A 24,941-nucleotide genomic window follows, 5' to 3' on the forward strand; every position below is an offset into this window, starting at 1 on the left:
TTCACTACAAAAATGTAGTTATGAATTATGTATTATCTATCCCCTATAAGTTCTTCACTGTCAAGAATTACATATTCCGTAATCGATTAATAGCTTTCTACCTCATAAAAGTTGAGTAAAAATTTTTAAATACCTATTGGCTTTATGACTTATTCAATAAAGCCGGCTTTCATTGACACAACGATTATTGTCTGTTGTCTTGACAGTAAAGCATGCTTTTAAATTTTCTGTTTGTTATAACAGTTGAGGTTACTTAATTTGTGGTACAGATTAAAAAAGCGTGTGTTTATTCATTGCACAATTTAACCAACCTTACGTAAGTTGTTAGCATGATATCAAATATTTGTAGTACGGTTTGGATCAATAACTGTTGGAGTGAAGATGCAATTATTTTGCACAATTCACTTTCAAATCTTCAATAAAAGGATACTTAAAGTACTGCATAAAATAGTTCTCTAATTATACACTTTATAATTAATAATAAATGCATTCATTTCTCATTTCTCTAGTGACATTAAGTATGGAATTAAATAAAACGTGTAATATTTGAAGGCGAATAGAAATGAAAATATTCCTGTAGAAAAAAGTTAATAAGGTTGATGGATACATTGTGTTATTGATCAACAAAACAACACAATAAAAGTAAAAGTAGAAGAACTTACTGACCTTATTGAGATAATATTAATTATTATGGATGAAATAATAAAAAAGTAAAAACTACCAAACAAAGGATACCACATGGAAGAAAAACAACTTGCAATACGAACACACACAAGTTTTCAGTGCCCAAGACTCAGAAATAAAATTTTCTATGGACTAAAAACCCATATTTTGAAGCTCAATTACTCAAATGAGTTGTGAGTCTTATGACAATGAGAACTTCTGATTAGCATGACCTCTCTGCAAAGTTTCTGCCAATTTAACTGAAACCACATTTACATAAGTAAATAGGAAATATACCAGGAATATTTGCACGACTACGACAACCATTGTATATTCTCCTAAGAGTTGCGTGGTAAGTCACGTTTGAGGGAGGTCATTTTGAACATTTTCTTCCAGCTTTGAGCCTATTTAAAATTATATTCATAGAACTTTCTGTTATTATTCTATGTTAATGTAATTCTATTAGATAGTTCTTGAGAACGTATTAAAGCCATGAAAAATATCTGTTAAGATGTTTTATTTTTTGCATAAAAATGGAGGCTCATACGAATAAAAAAAGAAAAAATTTTTTTGTTACAAATTAAAGGAAGAATTCAAAAATCATTTTTAATTTAAAAAATTTCAGTGACGTACCATTTTTTTCTTTACAAAATTGAGGCCATGACCCGTATGCCCGCCGATGATGAATATAAAATTCTTAATTGTATGTCAAAAAATGCTCAATACAATAATTTGAAAGAAAAATTTTAACATCCCGTATCTCAGGAAAGAAAGCATTTACGGGCATACGTTTATATAGCAATATTTCATTCTTTTTCATGCAGAATTACGTCCTGAAGTTAGTTGCATGTATTTACTAAAACTCTCTATATTTTACAAATATGTATTATTCAGTAAATATTTTACAAATATGTAAATTCATAAAGACTAAAACCTCTGTAACTTAAAAACAATTGGTTTCTGAGTTATATATGAGTTTCTGATAAGCATGACCAAAGCTATCTCTGTGAAAAGTTTCAGCCAATTTGATTAAAACCAATTTTACTTAAGAAAAGTGACGGGGACCTTTGTGTAATGTTTTCTATATTTTGTTTTCCAGTGATTTGGTTAGGTCCTTTTTTGATGTCAGGTCCTCTTGTATTTTCTTCTAATATTCACTTTTGTTCATAATTACAGTTACGTTGCCCTTGTCGGTTGACTACATTATTCTAGACTCATCTTCTTTTGGAGTTATTTGAAACGGCAAACGTTATTTCGAAATGTAATTTCCATTAGATTTGATTGTAAGTCTACCCCACATACACCTAATATTTAACTTAGAAATGCCACAAAAAAGCAGTTTCAGAACCTTTTTAAACGCCTTTATTTATTCCCGCGATGAAGATAGTTTTAGTTTTGATGTGTAAATTTAAAATGTAAAATTTAAATGGGGTGATTTTATTTTAATTGACAATAACTCATCGATGCAATAGCAGCCCATTCCACCAGTGCGGCAGAAAAAACTGACGCAAAGCAATTCCCACATCTCTTTTTAATGGGCCGAGTTTATCGACCACGTGACCTTTTCATTGAACACTTAGGTCACGTGCTCGATAAACCTAGCAAATTTAAAAGAGATGCAGGGACTGCTTTGTGTCAGTTTTCTCTGTCGCACTGGGGGAACGCGACTGTATTGCAGCAATCTAGTTTGTATTATATGTCTATGGTGACAATAACAATCAACAAAATATATAACTATTGCATTGACACAATCATAGACACGTAATACATAGACTGAGCGCTGTAATACACTTCCTTTCCCCCAGTGCGAGAGAAAAACCTAATGCAAAGCAGTCCCTGTATATCTTTCTAATGGAATGGATTTATCGACGACGTATGTTCATGATGACAATAGGACTTTTCATCAAAAAATAGCGTCAGCCACTTTTTTCGAACAGAGATATTTTGTTAACAAACTGGTTAGGTTATTAATATAAATAATTTGGATAAATAATATAAAATAGACCAAAAAAAGTCTAATTATTGAAACAATTAAAGTGCCACAATTAGCAATCAACGTTTTAATCGAGTATTATTATGATATCTGTACGATAAAGTACATCTGCACATATATTATATATATATATATATATATATATATATATATATATATATATATATATACATATATATATATATATATACATATATATATATATATATATATAGTAAACTCTTAAATATTGGGGAAATCTGCAAGAAATTGCAGAAATCTTGCAGATTTCCCCAATATTTAAGAGTTTACTATATATATATATATATATATATATATATATATATATATATATATATATATATATTCAGTGCGTTTTACTTGTTTATCGTAGAGATTTTATTCTCATCTGTTTTTTAAACCTAAATATTTTGTTTTCCAAGTCGCTTATTCAATTAAAGGTGTTGCTTTTCTGATTTGAATGACTGTTTTTTAGCAGATTTCTGTTATATCTAAACGATATTACATAAATTAGAATTTTCTCTTATCCCTAGTTTTCATTTTATTGTGTGATTTAACCTTGTGACCTTTCATACAGTAACGTGAAGTAGGTCACACTGCTAGACAAAAAGACCAACGTTGGAACGCCACAATACAACATTGGAGAACTAACAAAGGTAGACAATCATAAGGAAGACCACAGATAAGACGGGCAGGTGACATAAAAAGATTGGCCGGAACAAATTGGAAGTATGGTGCTCAGAATAGAGATCGATGGAAGGAGTTGGGAGAGGCCTACGTCCAGAAATGGACGATAGAAGGCTAATAAGAAGAAGACAACATCGCTTGAGTAGCATATATGATATTAATCTTTTTGTTTCCTATTTTATACCTACTAACTATTGTTGGTTTATTATTTTGCTTTTTATCTTATCGAATAGTAATGGGCCTAAAGAGTCTACTTGTCTTTTCCTTGTCTCTATTGGTATTTTTTCAGATAGCCTTCTCTTAGTTTTTGTTTTAGTTATGACAAAATTAAGTTCTAAAATTTCTAGGGATACATTTGTTTTTTGAAGTGTCTTTGCTCTGTTATATTTTATTGAAAGATTTTGATAAATCCACGAAGAATATGAAGGCGAGTGTGTTGTATTCAATGGTCTTTTGACTCTGACGAATTTTAAAAACCGGGTTTGCTGTCGATTTGTTGTTTCTAAATATCTGTTATTCTTCAACTATATAGATAATACCTTCTAAATATTTAGCTATAATTTTGTTGAAAATTTGTAATAGTTTTCAGCAATATGTGTTGTAAGCTTCTAATTTTCAACCAATTTAATATATTTTTTAATTCTCTTAACTCACTTTGTCCGTCATATTGAATTTTTCAGCTAACGAAAATGTCATGTCTCCATCTTCTAAAAATTTTCAGCTCTCCTATTACGTTTCAACTTAATTCTGTTTCATTTGTGGTTTATTTCCATTCAATAAAGTATATAATATTTTTAAGTAATTGTGTAATTTGAGGAAATTTTTATTATGGTTTGAATAATAAATAATTAATTTATTTATTTTGTTGCTTTATTATGATATATGAATGTAAAAGGGACAACATTATTCGTTTTTCCTTTATTTCTAAGTGGGTTTGGCCTTACTAATTACATTGCTCAATAAGTTTCTATCTTCAACATTATAATTATTAAAATAGAATCACATACTATAAAAGAATGCCTTGCAAACAAAGCTTTAAATATAACGTACTTATTAATTATTAAAAAAAATGAAGTAGTTTTTTGCAACACAACATTTTTATAGTGGTCACTTTTCCAGCGACAAATGAATAAGTCATGCTTAAAAAGCAGATTGGAAATCTAAAAGAATATATAAATTGCAAAAGTCGCAATGGCATGCTTTCACGGCTCGCTGGACTTACCTCACTTACTGATTTAAAGGAACTGTAAATATAACAACTTTGCGCAAGTAAAATAATAAAATTGTATACCTTATACTTAAAAATATCTGTAAATAATAATATTTAGACAAAATTCAATATAAAACGTTATATAAATTTTACATAGTTTGTAGAAAAATAACTAGGCAATAGAGATTTCCAATTTATTGATTAATTGGTTACCTTTTCGTATTCTATTTTATTTGTACTTTAAACATACACAGTTACAGAAAGAGAACGAAAAGGAAAATATGATTTGTAGCAAATTGTATCGAAAACAGTTAAAAGTTATTGGGAAGAAGGATGAAATGCAGAGAGCAGCATTTAAGAAAAGCTTAAAGTTATAGGTAAATATAAATACTTCTTCTTGCTCTTTATAAGCACTTCTACTTCTTCTTCTTGCAGTACCGTCTCCTATCGGAGGTTGGCTACCATCACAGCAATCTTTACTTTGTTCGCTGCAGCTCTGAACAACTGTATTGAACTGCACCCATACCACTCCCTTAAATTTCGCAACCAGGAAATCCTCCTACGTCCTACGTCCCATTTCTCTTTCCTGAGATTTTTCTTTGGATTATGAATCTAAGCAGAGAGTACTTTTCTCTTCTCAATATGTGTCACAGATATTCCAGTTTTTTGGTTTGTATGATTGTTATGACTTCGCATTCCTTCCCCATCTTTAGCAGAACATCTTGATTTGTTACTCTTTCTGTCCATGGTATTTTTCCACATTCTCCTGTAACACCACATCTCGATGCCTCAATGTTTTTTATGTTTATCTTTTTCAGTGTCCAGGCTTCTATGCCGTACAGCAGAACGGAGAAAACATAGCACCTTAACATTCTCGTTCTCAAGTTTATATTTATGTCCCGACTGCATAGGAACTCTTTCATTTTGACAAACGATTGTCTCGCTATCTCTATTCATCTCTTGATTTCTCTTGTCTGGTCATTAGTATCAGTGAAGCAAACTCCTAAATATTTGTCGGACGTAACTCTTTCAACTGGCTGATTATTTATGGTTAAATTCACATTGGTGTATAGCTTCTTTGTTACAATCATGAATTTAGTCTTTTTGATGGTCAGTTTTAGACCATACTTATTGGTATGGGTGTTTATGTTTTCCATCAAAAAATGTAAATTTGCTAGGGTATCTGTTACTATTAGCGTGTCATCAGCGTATCGTATATTGTTAATTAACTCTCCATTAATGTTCATACCAATGTTTTGCTCTAGGAGCGCTGCCTGTCATATTGTTTCGCTATATATATTGAATAATAGTGGAGAAAGCAAACAACCCTGACGCACACCTCGACAAAGAGGTTAAAGAGGTTAAAGAGGTTCACCATTATTTCAAGTGCGTCGTCATCTATAAGTTTCAACAATTCTACAGGAGTTTCATCTGGTTCTGCAGCTTTACCCCCTTTTGTGTTCCTTATAGCATATTCTACCTCGCTTTTTAGGATTTCAGGCCCTGTTGTGTCGTCTGTAGGTTCTACTACTGCTATTTCTGGTCTTTCGTCTGCAAAAAGTTCTTCAATGTATTCTGTCCACCTTGCCAGTTTTTCATTTAAATCTGTAATTATTTTACCTTTTTTGTCCTTTACTATGGACGCTTGTTTCACTTTTTTACCTGTTATTTCCTTGATCTTTTTATGCATGTTAAAGCTATCGTACTTTCTATCATATTCTTCTATTTCCTTGCAGTTGTTCAGAACCCATTCTCTTTGGCTTCTCTAATTTTTCTCTTAATTTCACGGTTCACTTTTTTGTATTTTGTCTTGTTGGTTTTATTTCTTCGCCTTTCCTCCTTGAGATGCAAAATTTCGTTTGTCGTCCATTCCTTTTTCTTAATTTTGCTTGGAGCTAAGGAGCATTCGCTAGCTGTCATAAGGGCCTTTTCTATCTCCATCCATTTATTCTCTACATTGCCTGTGTTCTCATTTTTTGCAGCGGTGTGTATAAGATTTTTGTTTACCTGTTCTCTTGTCCTTTCCAGTATAGTTGCGTTTTTCAGTTGCTTAACGTCTATCTTTTATTTAACTGCACTTTTCTGTAGGTTCTTGAATCTTATACTTCTACTTGTTCATTGGCAAAGTAATACTTTTATGGAAGGTTGTAACTCCATTTTTTGCGCGATCGTCCAATACTTCTGCCGATTGGTGACTTATCTCTTGCTATTTTGATGACACGAGTATCCTCCATTCTGCTTATGAGGTTATTCCATTCCTTTTCTCTATTTTGGGTCCATTCATTTATACAATGTACGTTACATTTTCTTCTTATGTCTTCACTTTTCTTGCGATCTCTTTCGCGTATTTCCTGTAATTCTTCTCAGTACTCTCATCTCTGCCAATTCCAGTAACCGTTGCGTTGTGGCTGTGTCGAGTCTTGTTTCTGAGATATATGTCATTATTGGTCTTACACGGGCTATATAAATTCTTGACTTCATCTTAGTGTTAATGTGTGTTTCGCCATATAGTATTATTAAGGCATCCTGCCAGTCTATTTGGTTTTTGTACTTAATCTCTTACTTCTTTGTCCAGGTCTTCATAGCTGGACAGCGTAATTTTCAGGTATTTTATTTCCATCACTTGTTTAATACTGATGCCATCAATTTCTATTTTACATACCTCTATTGTTTTAGTTTTCTCAGATAAGATTATCATATTAAATGTAACAGCGTATTTAAGAGAGTAAAACTTAAATATATAATCCACCTTCTGTATATTAGAGAAGTTCCCCTAAATATGTAAAAACCGAATGTGTAATAGTGAGAAAGTTATGGTAACGAGGAGAGCAGCAACTAAAGCTTCTTTATTGGATATTTTTTAGACCAAAAATAACTTGATTGTGGGGTTTAAATTTAAATCTTCAGAGTACGAAATCTAAAGCATACTATCATGTTTAAAAACTAATTGTATAAAGCCACCGAAAAAAATTAGCGAATTATCTCCAAACACCGAACACATTTTTTTCTACAGAACTTCACAACTCAAAAATAGTATGGATTAAAATAGGATTAAAGAAGTATGTAATTTACTATAGCTTTTTATAGACTATTAGACACCAAAGCTAAAATATTACCTTGTTTGCAATTGTGGGTAAAGTTTTATGATATTTTTAAAACTCATCGATTTTTTAAATATCCATTTCTGAAAATTGTCACATTTTGACGTGTTCATGGTTTTCTTTCAAGATAGCGATATATTTTAAAAGAGTTGTCCCGTCTTGTATATACAATAAATTCAATTAATTTGGTTTAAAAATAAAATTGTTATCTAATATAAAAGAGAAAACAGTAACAGTTGATTAAATCCACGAATATTATAAGGTAACAAACAGGGTTCACAGTATATGACATATGGAGACGGAGAAACTTTTAGACAGAACAAACAGTGCATATTTTATATGTCTTCTATATGCGTAATACAAAGCATTCTACAACATGAAATATTAAGACGAGTAAACTTAGTAGAAGAGGTTTAACAGAATAATTGTTATGGGATATCTGAACGTGAGAATAGGAAATGAACTCGTAAATAAATTAAAAGAAATATTCAATGAAGAAGTGATATAATTAAGACGAATAAAGTTAGTAAAATAGGTTTAACATAATAGTTACTATAGAAGATTTGAACGTGAGAATAGGAAACGAACTCATAAATAAATTAAAAGAATGATTCAATGAAGAAGTGATATACGTGGTGATAGTGGTAAAATTTTGATTTATATATTTTATATACATTTTATATACATACATATATATATATATATATATATATATATATATATATATATATATATATATATATATAATATGTATATATATATATATATATATTTACACGACCCGACTATAGCTCCTCTTTTCAAAATGCGGTTATAAGTCGTCTTCTAGAAGGAGTGAATATCTTTAAAATATTATTCGTGTATATCAAATTTTTTGCAATTCTTATAATGTATCGAAAATAAAAACATTATAATTTTTTATACAATTACCAAATTAAAACCAATTGGTCTTCCATCTAAAATTACTATACATACCTCCTCCAATATATATTAAATTTTAAATTAACAAAATAAATCTTTCTGCTATTCAAAATATACGTCAAAACTACATTACAGTGGTTTACTCCTCCAAATATAAATCAGAGACTAAACGACGGTGGATACGTAAACCAAATAATATATTAGAGTATATTTGGCGCGAAAAAATCTGTAAGCCTAACGATTTCTAACGTTTTGTTTTGTAGTGATAAAATATTCTTTATTCATATTACACGTGTAGTGCACTGGAAACTCTAGGTATGTACTTATATAATTTTTATTTTGTTACAGAACGGGTAATAAATACAATTTAATATTGTTTCAATTTAATAGGTAGTTGGATTGAACAAAACTACTAGATCATTATGCAAAATAATATAATATTTTCTGTCTTCTCCACATTACACATCAGATATTTTTGTACACTTTACAAATATATCTAAATGCATCTGACATTTCTTCCGTAAGTTTAACATTTAAGAGCATTTTATTCTCAAATATGAACGGTATGCGGCAAAATAAACAGTACTAAAATGCGTATGCCTCAGATTAGTATGTGTCATGCGCCGAAACGTATTAAGTGATTTCTGAACGACGTTATAACTTATGTGAATGTCATGATGATTTTAGGTGCTTCAGGATGGTTCTCAGTTTTGCAGAAATTTTTTTTATCGTGGAGTACTATTTTCGATCATACGGAAAAGGTCGCGAAATCGGTCCAAAAAGCTTAAAATCAACAATAGTTTTAGCAGGACGGGCAATCTGTCACACGGTCAGTGAGTCTCTTCGAATACTGTTCAGTGATTTTCCATACCCATCGCAATTATCAGGCCTAACCTAACTAACACCACATGATACGTACATGTATCTGTACAATGTCTGACATTCCGGAATAACAAACTCCAATTAAATTTTTTTAGTGCCAGAGGGCATTTTTAACATCTATTTTATCGGAAACGTCGTCGTGAATAATGTTGGTAAGGCTATATCATGTATACTAAATATATAGATATTCATATACATTTCAATATTCATTTCAGTACTGTTTATTTTACCGCATACTGTATTTCCCTACTTCAGTCACTTTTTACTATGAAAAATAATTTTAGGAAATATCCTTAAGTTCCACTCAATTTTATTGTTCACATGACAGTATCTTCACACCTGAAGAAAGTGATAAAGATAACACAGATTCTCCAGACTTAGAAACTCCATCACCAGCTTCTGATAAAATGTTAGATTCCAATTATGTTCCCTTCGATGATTCTTCAGTAAGTGCAATAAAACTTTTAAAAGAATAAAATGTGTTGTGTACTCTGTAATATTGAAATGGATAACGGAAAAATATAATATTTTTTTAATTGGGTTTTTAGGAAAAGTCTTCAGGTTCTCCAGAAATAAATAATTCCCACTTTTGTCCAAAACAAGTTAACAAAGATGAGTTAAATATTGAGGTAAGTTTATTTCAAATATTTTAGCAATATAATTCAAAGCACATACTTTTTAGGAACAATCTAATTCACCTTCGTCTTCTGTCAGCCTAAATATCCATCAACATGTGGAAGAAACTTGCAATATAAATACGAAGTCTTTAAAAAAATCTGTTTTTTGTTACTTTTGTGAATCAGTTGTATTAAATTTTCCTAGACATATACTACGAAATCATCAAAGTAAATTAGAAGTTAAAAAAATTTTGGTTTACCCTCCAAGAAGTAAAACGAGAAAGCAATTGTTATTTGCTTTGAGAAAAAAGGGAAACTATTTGTTAGGTTCTGCAAATTTAAAACCAGTTAGAAAAGCGAGTTAGAAAAATGAGGGAATTAGCTAAAATTGTTATCGAACTAAGAAAAAATAGTTCCTCAATCAAAACGCTTTTTGACTCATTGAAACCAGAATATTACGATTCTTTAGTTTTTGCTACTAAAATAGTTTCAAAATATGATAACGAGAGCAAAACTTTTAAAGCTCCATCATTTGCTAAAAATATTGGCACTACATTAAAACAGTGTTGTGATATAGCACTTATGCTTAATGCGAAAAAGTCTGAGTTTACAGTTAAAAGTGCCAGCGCTAAAGCTGACTTAAAATCTTTAATACAAATAATAGAAGGAAATTGGAAATATGATATTTCCAGTCAAGCTGCAAATGATTTAGACATGAAAAAATGGAACAAAGTGACGTTAATACCACTAGCAAGTGACCTTAAGCTATTGAAAAACTATCTCGTGCGAAGGGCAAATGAATCTTGTAATAAATTACAGAAAAATAATAATGATATTAGTCCTTACATGTTTCTGTTAGAAACTATATATTGCCGTCTAATCTTATTAAATAGAAGGCGCCCTGGTGAATTAGAAAGAATGACCATACAGAGTTACATTAGCGCTAAAGATAATCAATGTTATAAAGAATTTTCTGAAACAATTTCAGAAACCGAAAGAATTTTAATGAAAAGTTTTAGAAGAATAGTAATAAAAGGTAAAAGGGGACGTGGTGTACCCCTCCTAGTAAGTAAGGATGTACAAGAACACTTAGAAATGATTACAAAATGTAGAGATTTACTTTTAAAAACACCTAGTATTTACCTTTTTGTTAATCCAAAATTTGATAAACTAATTCGAGGGTATGAAGTAATGTCAAAATATGCTAAATTATGCGGAGCTAAAAATCCTATTGCTCTTACATGTACAAGGCTGAGAAAACATCTAGCAACGCTAACCCAGTTGTTTACCATGTCGGAAAATGACATGGAGTAACTGGCTTCATTTATGGGGCACACATTAGGAATTCATCGATCTTCATATAGACTCCCCGATGACATTTATCAAACTGTAAATATCTCTAAGTTGCTCCTGTTAATGAAGAAAGGTAAAGCAGGTCAATTCAAGGGAAAAAGTTTAGAAGAAATAGAGATAAATTTGGAAGAAGACATTATGGAAGATGATGATGGACATAATAACGAGGTATTTGGGGAACAAAAAAATGAAACCAATGATGTTATTGAATCAAAAGGTCCAAAAAGTTGTAATAATGAAAAAAGGGAATAATTGATATGAAGGCAAAAAATAAAAAAGGGTTTTAGTTCCGTGGACAGAAAATCAGAAGAAAGTAGTCAAAATGTATTTTAAAACCCACATTAAACAAAAGAGGCCCCCCAAAAAATCGGAATGTGAAGATCTGATTTTAAAAAATCCTGATATATTAAAAAATAAAAATTGGCTCAAAATAAAGGTCTTCGTTCAAAATGAATATAAAAAGTGTTAAATGTCCAAGTTTTTTTCGAAATTCAGTTTTTGCAATATATTCTGAGTTTTCGTTAAGTATTTTTATTTGTGTTTATATATTCAGTTTTGTTCATATTTTTATTATTTGTTTTTAAATATAAATAATGATTAAAATTAAATATTTATAGCGACCATAGATACATGATTTTTTTTCGTTAGCCCTTGTTAAAAATTTACAAATGATTATCAATAATATATATATAGCCCTTAAATATAATCAGATTCGTTTACAATATAATGTATATTCGTTTAAAATATATATATATATTATATTACTTTAAATATTAAAGAAAGATTGGAAGACTATTAAGTAGTTTTCGAATCATTATTCCAGAGGAGGACTAAACCACCGTAATATAAAAATAGGAAGAACTAAGGTCGGTAAACTATAATTTGAATATACATAACGAAATATACGCCGACGCTGGCGACACAACAAGTAATGTGGCGATCATATTGAACTAAAGTATTCAAACGTACAAAAACATGCAATAACTCATCCATCTGAAATTTTGCTCAATGGTTTAGAATGACGTTTAGACCTCATTTATAATGATTGCGATAAGTCCTCCGTATACGGAGGACCTACCACAGTGGAGGACCTATTATATGTAAATTTCCTATATAAGGAGGAGCTATCCACTGGTGCGTATATATATATATATATATATATATATATATATATATATATATATATATATATATATAATGATTAAACAATGATATCTATCTACCAGCAGAACTTTCAATATACCATAACAAATAAAAACATACATCGTAAGAGCCATACTACTCATAGATATTGGAATACTATGGCCAGCTCACCCAGGATAAGATCAAGGATAACTGTTAACAAAAATTATAGCATATATGTTAACAAAAATTATACAGAAATCGAATGTATATATATATATATATATATATATATATATATATATATATATATATATATATATATATATAAAGAGGAGAGCACAAAAACTTTTATGGGTTAGAAGAAAAAATTGCAAAAATACTGTAATAAATCAGTATCGAAAAATCAACAGAGAATAGCATTAAAAGAAGCACAGAAAATAAAAAATATTCTGAGTTCGCAAAATACTTTAAACATCCTTTGTAGATGGGTTTTCTTGTTTTTTAGAGGGTTCTTATAGTGTAAAATCAACAAAAATATGCTTTGCATACATTACATACATAAAGTAACTCATTGCTAAGTAATGGTCATTCTAATATGTCCAATTGATAAACATTTTTGCGCCTTTAATTTTTAAATTACGAAATTAGATCTGTGTATGAACGTGTTTTTTTTATTTTTAGTTAACTTAGATATTTATTATGCAGTTTTTTATGAAATCGATTAATTCTAACAAATCCGTGCATATAGCTACATTTTTATTGCTAGGAGCAATAGAGTTAATTGCATAAAATATTACAAATAATTCACCTTTACTACTCATTTTACCCCCAATTCCCCCTTTGACCATTAGTAGAATATAAATCTTCATAATTATGAGAAGTGATTTGCTCTTGGAAAACCTACCTTAATATTTGACCAGAAGTAGTTTGTTTAGAATATTTTGTCACTAAATCATTAATGGTCGGTAAATATATTTTCCAACGAGGTATAAATGAACCTGCTGTGAGGGTTGTTAAAGAGATTTTTATATTAGTTAGGAGATGTCTTGGAATTTGTGGAAATTATTTAATGTTGTCTGCAGGTTGTCTTATTATTTTAGTAACTAGTACACAGGATTTTGACGATTAGTTAATAATCTAGCAGAGAAAATCAGTAAATGTTGCCTTCATCTTATCCCTAGCGGAAGTTTATCAGTTTCGACATTTAGAATTTTGACTGGACTCCATCTGAATTCTCTAAGACCTAATCGTAATGCATTGTTGTGATTAACTGTTAAGTACTTATAGATCCATTCTAGAAGCAGACATATAACTGGTGCTGCCATAATCTATTGTACAACGAATTATTGACCTAAATACTGTTAATAATACTTCAGATCCCATCGACGGTGAGTTAACGTTCTTAAGATATTCATTCTCGTCCACCAATTTGCTTTGATGGTATATATGTGCTGTTTCTAAATGTGTTTTTTAACACCTAACTTAAGTTAGCCCAATTATGATTATTAAAAAGTCCTAAACAAGAATATTATTAACCGGTGAGCCGGTTAAAGTTTAAAAAATGTGCAAAATATTTTAAAAATCTATTCAATACAAAAAGAAATTAAAAAAAAACAAATATTTAAAGATAAAAATGTAACCAAATACGAGAGCTTAAAATTTTTAGAAGATGAGGACCAGATATTATAATTAGCAGGAAAATTCAAGCGAGATAAAGGAACTATAAAAAGATTAAAATGGTTGAAAATTAGCAGATCAAGATGAGAAACAATAATCGATTTATTTATATCTACAAGACTTGGCAAAAAATAGAAAGTATAGAGGAATATCATTCTTCTTCTTCTCATTGCGCCGTCTCCTTTCGAAGGATGGCGATCCAAATGGTAATTGTAGTTTTGGAAACTGCTGCGCGAAAGATCTCTGCGGATGAGCGGTCGAACCATCTCCTCAGGTCTTTCAGCCACGAGTTCTGGCGTCTTCCTACTGATCTTTTGCCCTGTACTTTTCCTTCCAGTATAACTTGAAGTAATTCATATCTTTCGCCTCTCAGCACATGACCCAAGTATTGCATTTTCCTCTCTTTGATTATTCTTAGTAATTCTTTTTGTTTACACATGCGACGAAGTACCTCAACATTAGTAACTCTTTGTACCCATGGAATCCTCAACATTCGTCTGTACATATACATCTCACAGGCATCTATTCTTTTTTCTATTTCGGAGTCAATTGTCCAACTTTCACAGCCATACAGTAAGACAGAAAAAACGTAACATCTGATCATTCGGATTCTAAGCTGTAGACTAAGGTCTGATCTTGTAAAAAATGTTTTAATGCTCATGAATGTTTTCCTTGCTTGTTCGATTCTTGATAGGATTTCTTTTTTTGGATTACGAATATCATTGCTAAAGACATATTGCTGCAAACTAACAAAAATTTTCAACAAAATTATAGCTACAGATTAAGAAAGCATGATTTATATATGTGAAGAACAACAGAAATTTAGAATCGACAACAAACTCCATCTTTATAATTCGTCAAAGAGTCAAGAAACCATTGAACACAACATACTCGCCTTCATATTCTTCGTGGATTTATTAAAATCTTTCAAAAAATGTACCTGCAGAAGTGTTAGAACTAAATTTGTTCATAACTAAAACAAAAACTATAAGAGTGCTATCTAAAAAATACCAATAGATACAAGGAAAAGACAAGGTGACCATTTAAGCCCATTACTGTTCGATAGGATAATGGACAAAATAATAGAAAGCAAAAATAGTTAGTGGGTATAAAGTAGAAAATGGGAAGATTAATACCCTATGCTACTTAAGCGATACTTTCTTTCTCTTCTTCTTAGCCTTCTATCGTCCATTTTTGGACATAGGTCTCTTTCAACTCCTTCCATCGGTCTGTATCCTGAGCAACATACTTCCAATTTGTTCAAGCTATTCTTTTTATGTCACCTACTCATCTCATCTGTGGTCTTCTTTTTGATTGTCTACCTTTGTAAGATCTCCAATGTTGTATTGTGGCGTTCCAACGTTGGTCTTTTTGTCTGGCAGTGTAACCTGTAAAGCTCTATGTTACTGTATCCAAAGGCCAAAAGGTTAAATAACACAATAAAATAAAAACTAGAGTTCTGAGGAAAATTTTAAAATATGTAATATCGTTCAAATATAACAGACATCTGACAAAAAAAAAATTATTCAAATCAGAAATGCAACAACTTTTACGAATTCGATAAGCAGCTTAATATGGAAAACAAAATATTTAGGTTTGAAAAACAGATCACAGAACAAATCAGAATAAGATCAGTAAGATAAACCGTAGAGAAAACTAGGAGAACTGAGGATAAAATGAGGATATGAGAGAACAATAATATTTAATAAGTAGTCTAAGGAGGAGGAAACAAAGAAAGTATGTAGAGAGAATAAATTATAATGGAATGGAGTTTAAATGGAAAGCTAGAATGAAGTAAACTATCAGTAAGACCACAAAAGGTATGGCGAGATAGTTGGGAATGGGAATTGCAAATATTATTAACCATAACCTAGTAAACAAAGTTCATAGACCTAACCTAAAAAGAAAAAGAAGACAGCAGAAAATCAATTAACAGTCTAGCAAACCTTAAGCAATAAGAACAACCACAGCCTATTTAGACACGGCTTGTTTTAGACAAGTAGGGCAGAACAGATCTTCTGGATGCTTACTACTTTTTAAACAACATATTAGAACAGATAAGTTTAGCAAAAAACATTTGTTTTAGGTGTAAATAAGGCAATGTAAATAAGGCTAAAAACATTTCGACTGCATCTGGAAACTGTTGAATGATACGTAGAAAAAACAATGTGACATTGAGCATATTAGCACTCAGTTAGCGGGTATCATGTGTTCAAAGGAAGTACAAAGGCTCACTAACAACGCTGTTTCTATATTAAAAATTGTTGTTTAAATCTATAATATAAAAATGAATCGCAAAATGTGTTGGTAAGCGCATAACTCAACAACGCATGGACCAATCTTAACAATTATTTTTTTTAAATGTTCCTTAAAGTCTCAGGATGGTTTTTACGGCAAGAAAAATTCGAATAGTTTTCGGGAAAACCCTAAAACAGCACTTTTCTTTTTCCCATACAAATACTTTCTAACTAAATGTAGAGTCAATTTGAACTTTATGCTATCCAATAAAGTTTATATTAAATTACTAGCGGACCTGACAGACGTTGTTTTATTTCAGTTTATTTCTTTAATTCTCCTGAACAGAACCGTCACCATGATGATAGGGCGGTGTGTGAGGGTCAGCTCGGGTGACCTAAGTTTCTTCGCTTCCACGAATTTTGGCCACCCTTTTGGGCCCACTAAAATCCCGGACTGGGATGTCTGCCAGAGGACTTCAAACTAAGAGGGGAACTTAAGATTCAAATCTGATTGAAAAATAATCTAAAGGGATAGTGGGAACCTAAAGGTGACAAATATTTTTATAAAGTGGTGCTTCCATGACAAAACATAGAGATAATTAATTATTTATTATTATTATTAACATAGGGTTAATAACCGATGTAATAAAGAATAATGAAATGACTTTAATGTAAGTCAAGTGAATCATAATTATTAACAAAAATCTGTTTTATTTTTATTGTAGTGCTTTATGATATACAATGTTTTTTTCAATCAGGTTAGAACCTTAAGTTCCCCTCTTCGTTTGAAGCCCTCTGGCAGATATCCCAGTCCGGGTTTTTAGTGGGTCCAAAAGGGTGGCCAAAATTCGTGGAAGCGAAGATACTTAGGTCACCCGAGCTGACCCTCACACACCGCTCTATAATCATGGTGACGGTTCTGTTCAGGAGAATTAAAGAAATAAACTGCCATATTCCAAATCAATTTGACAGAACAAAGTCTTTCGGGTCCGCTAGTATTATAATAATTGTTAAATAAGTTAGTTATCATTTCGATTACCGAAATATTCATATCAATGTGTATTAATTATACATAAATACGATAATCTCTTTCTTCGTAAAATGTCTAAATTTTGTAATAATTTATCTACAAAGGACATTTTTTCAATAAATTAATATAACGGATACTTTATGCAATTTCTAACTATTTAATTATGCCAATTTATAATAATATTTACCTTGTCTTGGATATTGCACATCCGAACCAATAATTTAAAACATCATTAACACTTTTTAAGGTAACTATATCTTTCGGATTTGTGTATAAATTTGGACAGGTTTGAAGGTAAATATCATAATTTATGTTCGTTATTGTATAATCTAAAAAAATCTTGTAAATGATTAAACATACCAGTTCTATAATTTAATAAGTTAAAAAACAGTAATAAACAAAAATTATGTGGTTTTTTATAACATTTACCACATTAATTTGATGTAAATATAAATTGTTTTTGTTCTCCTATGTACTTTGCCTTTTATTTAGATAATTCCGAAATATAGACAGTTAATTAGTTGAGTTGTTTTTACTATAGGAGCCGGGAGGGGGGGTAGTGGAGTATTTATTATTATATCCCCTCGGTACCTTGACGCTTTTAGGTTTTTTGGTGCATACATTCCAGTTTTTGAGGATACCGGGCTGAAAACCTGTGAGATAAATTGTTATTAACAATTTGAATGTTTAAATGATTGTATCTCCTAAACTGTTAGAGATACTTAATTTTACCAAAAAGAAAATTGTTTCTTCTGAAAAAATAAATAGAAAAATAAAATAGCTTTTGGTAAACTTTGATTCGCTTATTATAACCGGAGGTATAACAAATTTCGTGAAAAACAATTTCAAAATAGGCATTCAATGGAGCTTTTCCAAGTGTTACTCAGCTTTCATCTGTGCGATTAACTTTCAAAACCCCTCATTGTAAAGGTAATTGTTTTAGCGTTAGAAAAAATTTTTAAAATTATTTTATTTTTATTAATAAAAAAGTTAAAATAATTAAACAAAAAAAAATTACTAAAAGCTTGCGAATTAATTTGTTTATAGAGATATAAAGTAAGCTATAAACTTGGAATAGGCCAATGGAAGTTATAGATCAACTCAAAACGATCATTTTAAGCTTTGTAAAATGTTTCTATGTTAATTTTTGACCAAGATATGGTATTAATAGATCCCACTGCCCTAAAATGGTTGCAAATTGGGGATGTGAGGTGTTAAAAACGCAAGGGATTAAAGATCAGGTAAAAGAAAGTTAGAGTGCAACGACACTGGTTTGACCAGGGATTATATGTATATTATTATATATCTATCGACGCATGCTCTAAAAACTCACATAACCGATACTTCTAATCAGTAGCTTTGCGCGCTAGCTGTCTTTTACGTTATCTTTGATACATTGCGTTTATAACAGCTGGCAACCCTAATTTGCGACCATTTTTTCTCAGGCAAACTTATACTATCATATTAAGAAAAACATTAGCTTAAATTTATAAATAAATTAATTCGCAAGTTTTTAGTAAAATACCAAGCGTCATTTTGTTCATTTTTCAATGTACCGAAAGGACATAAAAGTGTATACTCAATCCCCTCATGCTCCTAGACTAGTTATTCATTAGTATTTTTGTTATTGTTGCTTATTTTTAGGCCTAAAATTTACAGTTTCTTAAAAAGTAATAAAAATTTTAATTTGAAATTCTTTCCGAAAAAATTACTAAAAGTGTTCCAAATTCAGTATCAGATCGGCTCACTGATGTTCCTTAGAATATAATAGTTTTTTACAAAGGTTATTAACCTCTAAGATCTATGTACTCTGCTTTTCACTTCACTAACTTAAAGAGCTTCTACCTCTTAAGTCGTTTAATTAGATTCCCTTTTTTAAGGAGCTAAATGGCCTCGACATTACCATGTTGAAGGAGTCGTTGTTTGTGACTCTTAGCTACTTTGGCTATATGACTAATTGTCTCATTGACAATGTCCATTTACAAGTCACCATCAAAGTCGCTGTTCCTGTAATCCCAAGCGGTATTCACAATGCTTCTTAGACTTAATTTTTAACTAACTCTGTACTATATCTAAATCAGCTTACTGGCACGACCATAAAGCTGGAGGCCCTTAGTCTATACTGGTTTTAATATTTGTTTATACAAAAGTGTTTTATTGTAGATTGACAGCTTTAATTGTAAAAAAAAAATATTAAAAATCCTTTACAAAAGGATATATTAGCTCAGTTGCTTTCATTAAGTCTTCGTAGACACATCGTCTCAGGACCAGCTAGTTCACGTGGGGTCATACGTCTCCATGTTACCAAATCCACTGGTAACTTTAAAATCATAATATTTACCACCATATAAGGTAAACTAAATTTAAAAAAAAAACAAGTTTTAACGGGTTCTTACCCACATATTTAGTGGCTTAATACATTTATACCCACCTAGTGCACTGATGATGGAATATGGATTCCAAAAACGTTTTGTGATATAGCCCAATTGGGTTTTTTAAATTATATACCTTTTATAAAGGATTTTTAATAAAAAAAATGTTTATATATGGTATACAGCCAACTACAGGAACTTAGATGCCTTGTGGAGCTTTAATTGTCTTCCCAATAACCAGTACATTTGTTTATACTTAAAGCTGAGCTTTTTTTATTTTTGATATGGTGTCTTCTACCATTTAAAGTAATACCCAAATATTTTGCTATATTGACATATATATGGTATGCGAGCACTATTTATACCAACAGGCATGGTTTTGCTCGCATTGTTTGTAAAATGGATGTGTAGATACTGACTTTAATTCATTTAACTTAATTTGTCAGCATTTAGACCAATTATTATTTTTTTTTTGACAAAAAATTGTAATTTTGATGTTGCTTTTGCACGATCGTCACCTACAGCTATTAAATCAGTATCGCCTATTTTAACAAAAATCCGCAATGAAACCGAATCAGAGACATTGTTCCTACGGGAGCGGCCTCGCAAACTAGATTAAACACGATGAACCAACAACATCAAGACTATTACATTCAACTAGCTTACCACACAAACGTTAGAAATTCTCGAAACGATCAATATTGAGTAGTCAAAACTGCATGAAGCATAATAAATACGTTAGTTAAAAATATTTTACTGCACAATCAGTGTCTTTTAAAAAATGTATAAAATAAATACCAGATTACACTGAACGGAATTTTACTAATCTAAAAGACTGTACCGTTAGAAAATACACATTAAACTAAACGTCAGTGTAATTACCCAAAAATGTCTCAAAATAAGTAAACTGCTAATTGATAAAATAATATATATTTCGATTTAATTGCACTTTTACTTTAATCATTCCACAACATTCTTCATGTCATTGGCTCGATATTATTACATTTTGTAGGTCTAGGTTCAGTTCGCTCGTTCAATGTAAACCTCTTTTTCCCTCCTCTGGTCGACCAATTATTTTTAAGCATATAGTTTTGACGAAGCGTCAAGATTTTTATTTTGCGGTGAGAATCCGATGAGGTAACGATTACTTAGTATGCAGTCATAGTGATTGGTTGCAATACTGCACTCTGCCCAGTGTGCTTTTCTTTTCTTTTCAGCTACTTCTTCCTTCCTTTTGATTTATGGTACTTTCTGGTTGTTGAAGATACGGAAATAAAATAGTATACAGATAATAAGGAAATTCAATATTTTGATAATAAAACGCTATATTTATTTGTATATAAATTTCTAGGTAAGCATTATTTTTATTATGGATAGTAGATTAGATATTCACAAGCTTTAAGTATTTAGGTATGTGTATCCAAAAGTATATGAATATTTATAGATATTTTCTTAGGAAAATCTTCTAACTTTTATTAATATATTTGTATGTTTACATTTTCAAAAATCCTATTTTGTTTTATTTATTTAGTTTTCTAGTTGTCTTAAAATATTCCTAGATTTCATCAAATAATAAATTCCTTTAATTTTTTGCTTAATTTAGTATCCATAACTTATAGAATTAGTTAGCTCTTTCATTTTTTATGGAGGGTCTTGATGTCGATGACTGATTTTTGTTTTGTTTACTTTATATTGTAATCATCTCTATAGTATGAAATACATGTTAATATTTAAAATATAATTATGCTAGTACAGTATCTGATATAGTTTTAAAATTATTTTGGTCACATTACAAGGCCTTTCAAAGTTTTTACCTTATTCCTTCCCCAATTTGTTCTTTTCAGCACATTTTATACCGCCAATCTCCATTTTAAAAGTTTTTCTTTTCATTGCCTCGTCTACTTGATCTATAAACAATATTTGAGACCTTCCTCCTCTCTTACCCCTATTGGATTCTTTTTGTTTATTTAGGTGCCACTGCTCTGACACATCCGTACGATAGATTTTACTTTATCATATCTTGTTTATACATTACCGATAAATTCAGAAATCATCTCCATACGTTTTTTTTTATCCAATACGTACGTTTTTTTCCAATTTACTCGAACCTGTAATAAAACTGGACTATTTAAAAATTCTATTTCTGTTTCGATGTATGTAAAAGAGATTTTTTGCATGTCTCTTGCGTGGTGGATATCCTGTACACATGTCCCATCCAACGTGCATTTACTTTTTGTATTATGCTTGATTGGTTGTAAAGATCCATTCCTTTCTTATTTGTTCTTCTTCTCCGTCATTGTACTTCGTCCCTCCATATGGGTAATATTTTTCCTTCCCATTGTTCCAATTTCTGTGTATTTTCTGACTTAACACCCAAGTTTCGGTGGCATACATAACTGAAGGTTGCAAAATCGTTTTACAAATCCTGGTTTTTGGAATTCCTGGATATTAACTTAGATCTGATCATTTTGTTTGGTGCTCTTATAGCTTTACTTCCTTTAGTATTTTTTTTTTATTTCAGCATCTTCTTCGGCTCTATTTTTGTAGTCACTCCAAGGTCTTTGAATTTATCCTGTGTTTCAAAATAATATTTTCTACTTTTGCTACTTATTTTTATATTATCTTCGGGCTCCGTTTTATTTGCCCTCATTTCAAAGAATTTTGATTTATTTTTATTTATACTTTAATATTGTTTCCATTTTTTTTTTGATTATTCTTATGAGTTCTGATGTTCATCTCGCAATTAATTTTATATGATCGGCAAAAGCGACAACTCTGTTGTCTCTTGTAGTATATTTTACTATATGTCTATACAGTAATTTGTCGTAGGATAGCTTCTACGATAAGGTTAAATAAAGTTGTGGACTCTGGACCTCCTTGCCTTAATCTTTTCCTTACCGTTAAAGACTCTGATAACCTTCCTTCCAGGATCACTTTATTTAATGTTTCTTTTAAGGTCTTAAAAGTTATTTTTAACAGATCCATTGCTTCATATAGTCTTTCTCTATCGATTGAGTCGTATGCCTGATTAAAGTATATAAACATAATATGCAAACCTAGATTTTCTTCGTAGTTGTTATGAAATATTTGTTTTATCGTAAAAATCTGATCAATTGGAGATCTCTTCTAAACCCTCCCTAATATTCCCCTTCTATTTCAGATTCACATTTTGTTAGTCAACTTCTTATGAATAAAGCTAATAGCTTATATGCTACATCTAATAAATGAATTTCTCTATAATTTTGTCATATTCTGCTATGTTCCTCTTTGTCGATCGGAGATCCTCATTTTTCCAGCCTTATAGTAATTTTTAATATTTTTAAATTCGTTTTTAAAATTGGTTATTTGTTTGAGTAATAGCTGTCCAGGTTTTTTGAATATTTCTGCTGTTATACCATTTTCTCCTTCTTCTTCTTCTGCTAGTGCCTATTCTCTATGGATGTTGGCTACCACAATGGCCCATCGTATTTTATTAGCAGCTGTTCGAAATAGGTCTGTGGTGGTGGTCCACAGACTCTCATTTTCTCTCTCATTTTTTCCTAGACCCTTGTTATTGTTTGGCTGCTTTATTAGTTCCGCTGTCTTCTGATCTGAGGATTCATTTATTTCGGCTTTATTATTGCTTTGGTTCGGTGCGGTTTGTGACTATATTTTATTGGTATTTTTCTCTAGGCCTAGCAGTTAATCAAAGTATTATGTCCACCTCTCTAGTTTTCTTGGTAGTCGTACATTAGCGTGCCTTTATTACTTATGCAAAAGCATTCTATTCCGAGACCTGTAAGTTTATTAACTTTGACTTTATGGTAAAAATTCTTAATCTCTGTGTTTTTTCATATCTTGTAACTTTATTTCCCAATATTCTTGTTTCTTTTTTCTACAGGTCAGTTTTGCTTTTGTATTTGCTGCTTTCTACCTCTTCCCCGTTTCTGTTGTATTTAGTATATTTATTTGTATTTTAGTCGGTCACATAGTTAAGCGGGTCAGGCAACCGACTCGCATTCGCTTCACTGTCGAATGGTTAAATGGATTGCGTTTAAGCCCTGGTTCGGTGTACAGAAAAATAAAAAAAGCTAACGCAGCAGTTTAAAATTCTAAACAAATCTGCAGCTTAGACTAGAATATGACGGTGTCTGATCGGCAAATGGTGGAGCAGTACGGCAAGAGATAAGGGCTTGCATCTCGGTGATACTCCTCCATAGATCCCTACCGGAAGGGTGTGGCTCCTAATATACCGGCGTATATATAATTGTATTTTAGTTTTTATTCTGGCTTCTGAATTTGTATCAAAACAATCTTTACTGTTTGCTTTGTTAATTTTTCCTACTGTCTTTTCTGTCGCTGGGTAGTTGATATTTCTTTTTAAATAACCATACTTCTGAAATATTTAAAACAAAATCATATTTTAGAGTACTACCTTACATATTTATTATTATACGAATGGAGCACAAATCCAGAAAGGACTAGAAATACGGATTGCTGGTCTTTACACTAGACTTTTAATCAATTAAAATACTCCTACAATATGTTAAATAAAACCAATAGCAATCAATATTTGTATTCAGGAGTATCTGAAAAATCTCCCATTTTTAAATAAATTATTGATTACCTTGAACATCCAAACTATATTGAAGTTAAAAGTTATACTAACGTCTACAAATTATTATTCCGTAAAAACTTCGGTTTGATATACAGCAGGCAAAACAAAACAAATTAACTTTGTTTTGGATTCAAGATCATAAAAAGAATTATATTAACAAGATTGCTGATAGTCTTGCCAAATAAGGAGCTGTTGTATATCAAGAAATTTTGAGACTGTACATATTATCTGCAAGTTCTACATCTTATTTCAATTGCAATGTGTCTTCTTATCATCTTACACGTATATTATTACAATATTTCTTGGAATGGTTTATTTATTACTCCTGTCTCTATATAGAGACTAGTTTGATTGTTACAAAGCTCCAGGAGCATTTTATGTTAAAAACTCGTCGATCCATGTTATATTATTAAGTAATTTATCTAATGCCTAACGTGTCCCTAGGAATACCAAGATTAAACACTTCATTGTGTATT

The 24,941-nt window shown here is 30.8% G+C and overlaps 2 protein-coding genes across 4 annotated transcripts in view; both read left to right on the plus strand.

The window, feature by feature from the left end:
- Positions 1 to 24,941, plus strand: part of LOC140439922 (uncharacterized) — a 180,354-nt gene that overhangs the window by 32,378 nt on the left and 123,035 nt on the right. Inside the window, exon 1 of one of the 3 annotated variants that reach the window (XM_072530098.1) lies at positions 20,851 to 21,219. The exons of 1 other annotated variant lie outside the window; for it this stretch is intronic. The gene's annotated coding sequence lies outside the window, so the exon portion shown is untranslated. Of the gene's footprint in view, positions 1 to 20,850; positions 21,220 to 24,941 lie in introns of those variants that run through there. One more of the 3 variants, XM_072530096.1, reaches the window with a different exon arrangement.
- On the plus strand, positions 9,604 to 10,439 carry LOC140438027 (uncharacterized). The gene is made up of 4 exons (XM_072527744.1): positions 9,604 to 9,609; positions 9,742 to 9,903; positions 10,006 to 10,086; positions 10,140 to 10,439. The coding sequence occupies exons 1-4, from the start codon at positions 9,604 to 9,606 to the stop codon at positions 10,437 to 10,439; spliced, it is 549 nt and encodes a 182-aa protein (XP_072383845.1).

Source organism: Diabrotica undecimpunctata, chromosome 4 (assembly GCF_040954645.1).
Source record: "Diabrotica undecimpunctata isolate CICGRU chromosome 4, icDiaUnde3, whole genome shotgun sequence".
In the NCBI taxonomy this organism is placed as follows: Eukaryota; Metazoa; Arthropoda; class Insecta; order Coleoptera; family Chrysomelidae; genus Diabrotica; species Diabrotica undecimpunctata.